Source organism: Protomyctophum parallelum (genome assembly GCF_964188405.1).
Source record: "Protomyctophum parallelum genome assembly, chromosome: 20".
Taxonomy (NCBI): domain Eukaryota; kingdom Metazoa; phylum Chordata; class Actinopteri; order Myctophiformes; family Myctophidae; genus Protomyctophum; species Protomyctophum parallelum.
This window is the reverse complement of record NC_139718.1, coordinates 23182610-23193294: the sequence shown is the minus strand read 5'-3', so window position 1 is coordinate 23193294 and position 10685 is coordinate 23182610. Positions and strand designations below refer to the sequence as shown.

Genomic DNA, 10685 nt, shown 5'->3' with positions numbered 1-10685 from the left:
GTGTGTGTGTGTAAGCGACAGAAAATGAATGATGGCATGAGACAGGTTGTAGATGGACTACTGTAGCTGTACAGCCGTGGTACTTGCTACTGTATGCTCCGGCATGCACCCTGGAGGATGATCCCTATTTTGGATGATAGTGACGCGTAGGACAACCCGTAACCTGCAGGTTGACCCATTGTCACTGTCCCCTCGCAATACAGATTGCAAGATTTATCTCTGAATTATGCCTTGTAATGTTGTAGAAACAAGCTGCAGTCCTCCTTATTATGTTGCACATAGCTACCCTAGACATGGATCATAACAGCCACAGTATTTGTCTACTATGTATCTTTTAATGTTTAGACAGTGTAAAGAGAAATTTGTATATGGTAGATGTTTCGCTGTAACCCAGCAGCACGTCTGGGTCACAGACTGTGCTGGCCTGTTGCTGTACCATTTACCAATCAATGAATGTAGCTCAACAACATGGGTGTCCAGTGCAGGCCAGGGGGGTTTACAACAGTGCAAGTGTGTATAGTTTCGGATTCTCTCACAATTACAAATGATTAGTAGGAACCAGGAGAACCTGCCGTGCAGTGGCTTCCAACATTCTGTGGATCTGCATAGCATCTTGGGGGTGATATCCGTGACAGCTCTGGGAGTGAATTCTCATGCGGCCTCCAGGCTTGGAGTGAGGCGTCGGTATTAACATCGTGGAAGACTCCAAGATGGATCCCAGGGCATAGGCGACACTTAGACTTAAGTGTACAGTTCGTCGTCCTATGATTGCGACCACATCTCTCGCACCTATTATTCTCCTTTATCCACCGTGTCCGTTCCTCTTTGGACATCTGTCTAAGGGCAGTACAATGATTCGTATAATGTGTTGTGGAGTTACAGAGGGGGCAGTATTTTCTCTGTAACTCCTTGGGAAGGCCCATGGCTTCTTTAGGCCACTCTCTCGGTTGTTCCTTCCTCTCACCTCTGAGGAATAGGTTGGTTGTACTCTGGACTTTAGGTTCAGGGCGTTGTGAGACGACTGGTTTGAGTTCTTGGCAGTCCAGAAATCATGTCTGTAAGACGGCTCACGTCTTGACGGAGTTGCGCATTATCATTTCGCAATTGTTGGATCTGATCATTAGTCTTATGTTGGCTCTCCATCATCGTCACCTTCATGCTCCAAAGGTGTCTTAGGACCTCATCTGAGACTTGCTGGCTGATCCGCTCCTGAAAGGGCGGATTGTGCCAATGGGGGTAATCAGCCAGGATGTTTTCGGGATAGCGCAGTGGATCGTGTCTAATATGCTGGGGATGTTTCTCACTGCCATAGTAATTAAGCATCTCATTCCCGTAGTAATTTGGCAGCTCATTTCCATGGTAAATTGGCATCTCGTTGCTGTTGTAATTCGGCATCGCGGAATTTGAATTTGCAAATCACGTAGGTATATGTCGCCCGTGACTGTGGCCTTACTGAGGATAGGTGTACAATCGGTGTACCTTCTTCTCCTAATCTCCTCCGTTGTTCTTTGTAGTCTTCTGAAGCTGCACCGTGTTCCAATGGGTTCTCATGACGTCACGTGACGTGATAAGTAACGTCATTGACCTTTGTCAGATTAAAATGGTTCAAATGTCAGTCAATATGCAGGTATCTCTGCTACAGTGCTGCTTTGTGCCACTTTGGGGCGGTGCAAGATAGGCTGTGTGTTGACTAAAGCATATTTATTCCCAAGTTGAAAATGGAAGGCGCTCTTCCATTTTGTTGTGCAGGGCGGAATAGAGTGCAGTCAGCCTAAGGCTGTTCATGAAATCAGCCCTAGTTTGACATGTTACATGCTACTTAAAGCAAAAGGAAAGTTCGACAGGTTTGACATTATTGCCTGCCATAGGATGTTATGGGTAGGGTCACAAGAAAACCCTATAATTTTTTTTGACCAATACTCAGTAATGCAAATAGCCTGCATCCTTAGACTCACTTAATTGAGAAAGAATGCAATCATGTCACCCTCTGGTGTCCTGGGATGAAATACTGTACTAACTACTGTACACTTATGTCGTTGAATAGGACTCATAAAATGCCACCTCTGGGTCCCGGGACCCATTACATTGACAACCTATTTACATCACTGTACACTTGACTGACACACTTCTGGCATTTCCTGCGTAATGTAAATATACGCTGCACTCAGGACAAAACACTTTGGTGGACACAGTCCTTTCAATCCAATGTTCAATTCAAATAGCTTTGCTTGATTAAAGTGATATTTCACTTTCAAAAAAACTTTTGGTCATTTCATCGTTCAGGCTTATGTGAACAACCCAGACAGTTATTAAGTTGCTTGATTCAGTATTTAGATATTTCATATTCATTTTAGCTGCCCCGCCCCCTTCCTATACAAATCCATTGTAACGTCAAACTCCATTTTAACCACTAGAGCGGTGCCCGTGGGGCCTCTACAGTGGTGCCCGTTGGGCACTGGCCTACTTGGAACGATGCAAGTTGTAAATGCATGGCTCACCCAGATATTTTGTCTGTGTCAGTTACTTTATATGCCCATATATGGAGTTCTTTGTCAGGCATGCCCAAATATGGAGTCTATGCAGACGTCAGAATGATGTCATAACAGGCCAGCTCCATATAATATATTATGGACACTGACAGGGGCCCTGTCCAGATCCGGGCAGAGGCCTTTTTGGGGCAGTTCTGGACAACCGTGGGTCTGACCGACTCGACACCCGACACTGCATCCCCTGCCGTGGTGTGGAACGCGTGTGTCGAATTTGAAGTCGGTGGGGTGAACGGTTCTCGAGTTACGTGGATTACACAACTTTTTTTTTCTTTTTTAAGTAAGTTGATCGAACTTTGTAATGTATGAGGGCTACAGTACAAATAAAGTGTTTGACTTGACTGTCCACTATACTGACTAGCAGCCCTTCTTTCCCCTGCTATCTCTGTCTTTGTGTCCTCCTCTACCCTGCCATGCTGTGGCTCCGGTTAAGGGGTTTTGGGGTGAGAGGTCAGTGAGTCAGTGTGAAAGAGGGCTTTGTCTCTGAGGATCAGACTTACATGAACATACTTCCTCTGACCCTGGGGCTGACACATACATGTGCACGCACGCACGCACGCACGCACGCATGCACGCACGCACGCACGCACGCACGCACGCACGCACACACACACACACACACACACACACACACACACACACACACACACACACACAGTACTGTTGATCTGTGTTTGTAGGAAGTCCAGATGTTACAGTCTGTGCAGCATCTGTCTGCATGCATGCACGCACATTGGAGACACTTGAAGGGCAGGCAGCATTAGCTCAGAGTTATGGGTTGGCGATATGGAAAAATATAATATCACAATATTTGTTCAACCAGTATCACGATACATGATATTATCATGATATTTCCCCATGCTGTTTTTAGGGTTATTGTACAAGTTACTTAAGAGTACAACAACCACTTGCAAGGTATACACAATCTAAAAGCAAAAGGAGTAACAGAACATTTAGATCAAAATACATATTAACTTTGTCTAACAAAACTGTCAGTCTATACAGAAGCACTCTCTTTTTTTTTTTTTTATATATTTTTTGTCCCACGATTTTGTAACCCATTTTTCACCCCTGTGTCAATCATCCTTTGATGTGATCCTGGGCTCTACACACCCTCCACCAACCTAGGGAGAGCAACGGACTTAACTCATGCTTCCTTCATGCTTGAGTGTCCAAGTTGCTCCTTTACACCTGGCAGGGGGGAGTTTCCCTGGTTGGACGTAGCACGTGGAAGGAACACGTTATTCCAACCAATTCCTTTCCCCTCCATCAGGCGTCTCGGCTGGCCAGGGGGAGGCAGTTTAGAGTCCAGGATTACTGCATGTTTTTGTGAGGGTACCTACCCTAGGGGACACGGGGAGAACATGCAAACTCCACACAGAAAGGCCCTTTCGCCAACCCCGCCTTCGGGTATGGGCACTGACGCGGAGGAGGAAACACGCCGCCAGCACCCACAGCATCCCCAGCGGGAATCGAACCCAGGGCCTTCTAGCTGTGAGGCGACAGCACTACCAACTGTGCCACCGTGCCCCCCACAGAAGCACTCTCTGCAAACTGCTGTTTTAACCATTTAACCATACATGCTTATTGTGATGTTTATAACTCTAACTCTAACCTGTGTGTGTGTGTGTGTGTGTGTGTGTGTGTGTGTGTGTGTGTGTGTGTGTGTGTGTGTGTGTGTGTGTGTGTGTGTGTGTGCGTGCGTGCGCGCGTGTGTGTGTGCGTGTGCGTGTGCGTGTGCGTGTGCGTGTGTGTGTGTGTGTTGCAGGGAGCCCGTGTGTGGGTCAGGGAGAAGGAACAACTGGTTCCTTCCACTGTAAATTCCTGTGCAGATGGAACACTGGTCGTCACCACCGACTATGGCGAGGTACTGTACACACACACACACACACACACACACACACACACATGCACACACACACACACACACACACACCGGTCATCAGTAAATGCCCTTTTCATAAACAATGGCGTGTGCCCTATATGAGTGAGTCAAAGTTAGAGCTAAATTTGTATTGTGCATTCTCATAACTGTGTGTGTGAGGGGGGGGGGGGAGGGGGGGGGGGAGGGGGGGAGGGTGCTTGTGGTGTGTGGTGTATGTGTGCACATTATCAGCATCAAAGCTTTACATACTGTACAGTACATTCTGTCATATACGTCTCTTCGATGACATGAATTGTTCTTCCATAAAAACATGATTATCAGACATCAGACATTTTCATCAACATCTTTATTATATGGATACTTTTCTGTGTCCATAGGGAGTAAGTCTCCATGGGGTGAGTACATTTAAAGGTCAAAGGTAAGACAGAGTGTAGGCACAGATTACAGAGAAGCTGTGCAGGTACATCGTCCGTCCCACAGATCGATAGAAGCTCACTGTCAAGGTTCTCTACTTTGCTGCCCCAATTCCACCCTGCCTCCTCCTCCTCCTCCTCTTCCTCTTCCTCATACACAACACATGCAAAACACATCGCACTGACGTAGTAGAGAACCAGCATTATGGGAACACAAGCAGCTCACTTTAGGACGTCAGATGTCAATACCAGTGCAAAGTCATCTGTAGTCCCATGCAGACCAGGCTGCTCAAACCCAACACTTTAATGCCACAGCCATTGCAGTATTAATGGAATTGAATGTTTCAATCTCGTTATGAGAGAGTACATGCGCATGTGTGTGTGTGTGTGTGTGTGTGTGTGTGTGTGTGTGTGTGAGAGAGAGAGAGAGAGAGAGAGAGAAAGCATGCAAGCTAGTGTACACATTTGTGTAATCTGTATTAGAATGCATGAACTACACATGCACGCACACACACACGCACGCACGCACACATGCAGATCTCAGAATTTTAGCTGATGTGGAGTGCTGGGAGCACAGATCAGCACACGCACACACGGAAACACGGAAACACATGCACACAAATTGTACTTAGAGACACGCACACACATGCGCTCCAGTTGGCAGCGTGTGGAGCTAATAATAGACCTGGTTCTCTGGCCCCGATTCAACAACCTCAATCCTCTCTTTTTTTACCCAAAGCACAAAGCACAGCCACATTCATGTTCACTTTCACCATGGATTCATGTTACCATGGCTCTTCTAGACATGAAGTGGACTTATAGAGCTATAGCCATTTACAGTATAGTTCATTCTCAAACATTTTCTGTCAAGGATGCACAAATTGATATATTTGGCCACAGACCCCTATTTGAAAAGAAGTTGTGCGAGGGAAACCCCCTGAGACAAGATTTCCCAAGATTTAAAATAAATTAATAAATAATAATAATTATAATAGATGTAAAAGCTGGGATGTCAGACGTCGATAGCAGACAACAGGTTGCTCACAATGGGTTGCGATGTTGTGAGTTTGTAGATTGGCTAAATAATATAGGCCAGGGCCCCTCAGGGCCCACTTTGAGAACCACTGCCATTTATTATGCCTTTTGATTCCCATCACTCCTGTTGTATCTATGGACAAAGCAGTGAATGTAATGTGAACTGTTAATGTTCACTTTGCTGCTGATTATGAATGCCCTCAACTACCCACCATCGAGGTCTCTACTTCTCTCTACCCTCCCTCTTTGCCTCTCTCTACCTCTCTAGCTACCTCTCTGCGTCTTTTCCCCTGCATCTCTCGTTCCATCACTCTCTCTGCCTCACCTCCCCTCTAACTCCCTCCATCTCTCTCACTATGGGCTGTTGGTGTTAAAATGTTAACTCTATAGAGCGTCGCAGTCCCGTCCCCTCGAGAGACCCGGAAAAGAAATCGCCGTTCATTTTCCTCATAGGCATTTCCTAAAGTATTTATTTAAAGACAGTTACGCCGCGGACAAAGCCAACTCGGATCGTGACAAATCATGACAATGAACACAATATTTTGGGCCGATCAAATCATTAGAAAGAAGAAAATAAAGGCAGGAGACAACACTATTTGTTTTGTTTTTCTTCTTATAAATTATTTGATCGGACCAAAACATTGTGTTCATTGTCATGATTTGTCACGATCCGAGTTGGCTTTGTCCGCGGCGTAACCGTCTTTAAATAAATACTTTAAGAAATGCCTATGGGACAAATGCATTGGGATTTATTTCCTGGGCCACTCGTTGTTCTGAAAGGGGGAGGGATTGCGACGCTCTATAGGGGAGATTGGTCAATATTTAATGACCAATCAGCAGGGTGAGGGGGGGGGTTACGCTGTTGAAGCATGCCATGCATTGCACCATGATGGCGGTAGGAAGAAATATTTTTCAACCTCAAGGCAAGGCCTTGAATACACGACTTGCACTTTTCCTCCGCCGGCTGGAAATGACCCCCCACGGTGACCCCCACACTCAATGGATTGATGCCATCACCCGGGACCTTCACCAAATGGACTTGCCGCTGGCTGAAGCCAACCCCTTAGCACTGGACCGACCCAAATTAAGAAGATTGGTGAAGCTGATTGGCTCTGCACATAGTGTCGCCCCCACCGCCGAGCAAGAGTAGCAGTTTTCAGTTGCATCCCCCATCCCCAATTTAATCCCCAATATTGCTCTACAGTAAAATATGGTAAAGTTAAATGAACTATGTATTTTGCTGTGTACTGTAACTCTATGGTTCTGTAAGTGACAGACCGCGGCCCAGTTCACTATATCACACACGCTGGCTCATCATAGCTGCCCTCTCTGCATAATTTAGCATACCGGTATACATTATTTTCCATTCAGATATTCAGATGTCATCCTGAGATTGGCTTGAGGTTTTGGCATGTGTATGCGCTTTAATGTGCTAATTGATCGTCCATCACATAACAGTGTCGCCCCAGAATAGCAGCCCTATACAAGATCTCAACACCTCGCATTGAGCTTGTAGCGCTGCTATTTTTGCCGTGTAATGCCATAATGCGATGAAGTATGAATCAGGGTTTAGACACGCTCACACACACACACACACACACACACACACACACACACACACACACACACACACACACGCACACACGCACACATGCACACACACAAACAGGTCATGTTAGATAGCAATGAGTTATCGTAATGTGACCTGGATTTCAGTTGCTAGCATTGAAGCTGCAGTGAGAGCTCACGCAAGCACAGAACAGGCTTCAAACACTCTCACTGCACACGTACATGCACACACACACACACACACACACACACACACACACACACACACAGTCACACACACTGCGCACGCACACACACACACACACACACACACACACACACACACACACACACACACACACACACACTACGGTACAATAAAAGCACTCAGTGCATGTACACATATGCTACGGTTCATTCATACAGATGCATGCATACACACGTACCTGCATATAAGCATGCAGGCTGCATCAATGCTTTATTGCATGCTTCTAATCAGAGTAATGGTTTGTGTGATCCAACCTGCTGGATGTGGCTGATGTGCTGATTGATCACCACATTCATTCGCCTTCACAGTTTCATATGGCCAACCCTCTTTTGTCCTTCTGAAGACCCCCATAGATTACTCAGTCTTATAATGAAATGTTATACTGGCACACAAACTGATGCATACACACACATGAGAGAGAGAAGCGTAGATGTAGATATATTAGACTCTCTCTCTCTCTCCACCCCATTGCCCCTCTGTTGCATGTTGGTCTGATCTCAGGCAGTGATCCCCCACCCCCAGTGATTAGGGTCAAGCCCTTTTGGCTGTGAGATACCTTCAACAGTTGTAGTTTACAGTCACTCAAAGCAAAGAATCACAAAATCACAGAAAGCGTTTTTCAATATAGTTTTTCTATTTAGTGAAAAGTAATTCTAACAATATCACTAAATGCACTGTTAGTAAGTCTTCACTTTTTAAAAGGTATATTTTGGCCCTGTTATTGCTGACTAAACAACAACAGACATTATTGATGTGGAAGGCATTATATGCTGACTCATATGCAATCTCTGTTCTCCCTGGCTATTTACACTCCAATGTTAAAGTGTAAGCCAATCAATATGCTGGGTTATATACTCTGGCATGACTCAAGATGGCTTACTAAAGCAGTGATTATCAACCTTTTTAATTTCTAGGACCCCCATTTTATTGTATTAGGCCACTGACACCCATGTGATATGACTTTTTATCTCTGGGACTCAAATCAACACTGTGACATGTACATATAACTGTATAGAATTGCAGACCTATATACCATTATGAATCATTTAGCTGGGGACCACCTGGAATCCCCTCAAGGACACCTAGGTCATTCTTATTTCCAGCCCAAAATGGATAATCAGAAAAACATTTCACAGTCAAATCCTCAGTGTTGACTTAACTTGTGAGTGTAGAAACACATCCATTTGGTTACATTTGTATATTATCAAATATAGGCCTATTACAAATGGATTAATATAATTAACATTAAATTATTTTACTTACACAAAAAATATTATTTTGGAGTGTAAATATGGAGACCTATTACTCAGGATTTTACTTTGTATCCTAATGTCCCCTCATTCTGTTCTGAACCCTAGAGCCAAATTCCAATACCCCAAATCCCGGCTTCTCGCTCACTCATACTCGGTCACTCCAGCATGGCGGTGTTATGGTGAAATTGGTGACGTGCCAAATTATGTGACCGTCACTTCACACAACTTAGGTCTTTAAATACATGGCCTATACTGCTAAGGTTAAACTCTGCTAATAAACAAACTGCAATGATTTACATTCAGACACTGACATTATGTGATTGTCTATGATGGTCACATATTTCAGCAGGTCACCAAATTCACCGTAACACCACCATGCTGGAGTGACCGAGTGTGAGTGAGCGAGTGGCCGCGATTTTGGGTATTGGAATTGGGCCTAGGCTTTCATCAGACCTGACCCCAGGGATGCAGGTCTTTTTAATAATATCATATAAAACTCTGGTGAATAGAATTATGCAGGTCTTCTCTGTTCCGCTGTAAATGTAGGTCACTGTGCCTACAGCTCTTCCGCTCCCCCCTCCTCTATGTCTCTCTCTCTCTCTCTCTCTCTCTCTCTCTCTCTCTCTCTCTCTCTCTCTCTCTCTCTCTCTCTCTCTCTATCTTCATCTCTCTCCTCTCTCTAGTTAATATGTAAAGTCAGATGAAGAGAAACTGTCCCCAACGGCTCCCCTCCTGAATCATGCAAAGTATCTCCAGACATCAGAGAGCTTTGTGAGAGCTTTTTGTGTGTGCGTGCGTGCACACACAATCTTGCAGGATATACCACCGAAGACAAATTAGACTTAACTTAACCATGCTCCATTTCATGCACGGGTATTCTCTCTCCTACTATTACTCTCCCTGCCACTCTTTCTTTTTCTTTCTCCCTTGCTCTTGCTCTCCCCTTTCCTCATCACTATTTCTGTCTTTTTCTGTTCCCTTTCTCTCACAAATGATAAATTATTGAACATCAACCGTCCCAGTTTACTGTAGGTAGTCGGGCTGTTGCTGGTCATGTGTATGCACAATACATATGCACACACACATGCATGCTAAAAGTCACCAGTGGTCTGCGGCACAGGGGACACCAGTACAAGAATTATTTTGTCTTTTCAAAATGTATTTTAATCCCTGATAATTTCCCAGTCCACACTGTCCAGGGGACAGGGGCTGTATTTTAGTTGTCCTAAAGTGTCCCCCCCCCCACCCGACTGCAACAAATTGGTGGTTTACAATCGATATGGCAATGGGTCATATGAATGTGACTTCCCTTGGTGCCCTGCAGTGCAAGCACTTTGCCAGTGTGCACTGTCTGTGTATAAACCTCATCTTCTCTTCCTCTGTAATTTGCCCTGGATTGGAAAGCCACACTTTGCCTTCGTGATTGAAATTATTCAGTAGTCATGATAGTCAGAGAGTGTGTGTGCGTGTGACCACCAGAAAACTGGGTTACAAAATCAGGTTTGGGGCTGGGAAGGCTTCTGATTGGATAGGGGGCGGGCGGATATGTTTACGTCCAGTGGTGGAAAGTAAATAAGTTCATTTACTTTAGTAATAAAGTACAATTTTGAGGTATTTCTTCTTTACTTTCTATTTGTTTTACTTTTAATCCACTACATTTCAGTAAAACAAAATAATAATAATAAAAAAACACACGTATTACTTTATATTTGATGTATCCTGTAGCCTATGAGAGGT

General features: G+C 44.7%; 1 protein-coding gene across 1 annotated transcript in view; it reads left to right on the top strand.

The window, feature by feature from the left end:
• Window positions 1–1621: 1621 nt before the first annotated feature.
• The window catches only part of LOC310877703 (unconventional myosin-X-like), a gene marked incomplete at its 5' end in the record, with an annotated part of 53731 nt that continues 44667 nt past the window's right edge, over window positions 1622–10685 (top strand). Inside the window, 2 exons of the mRNA XM_083791652.1 lie at window positions 1622–1627; window positions 4315–4413. Of these exons, the coding sequence (XP_083647778.1) occupies window positions 1622–1627; window positions 4315–4413 (105 nt within the window). The remainder of the gene's footprint in view (window positions 1628–4314; window positions 4414–10685) is intronic.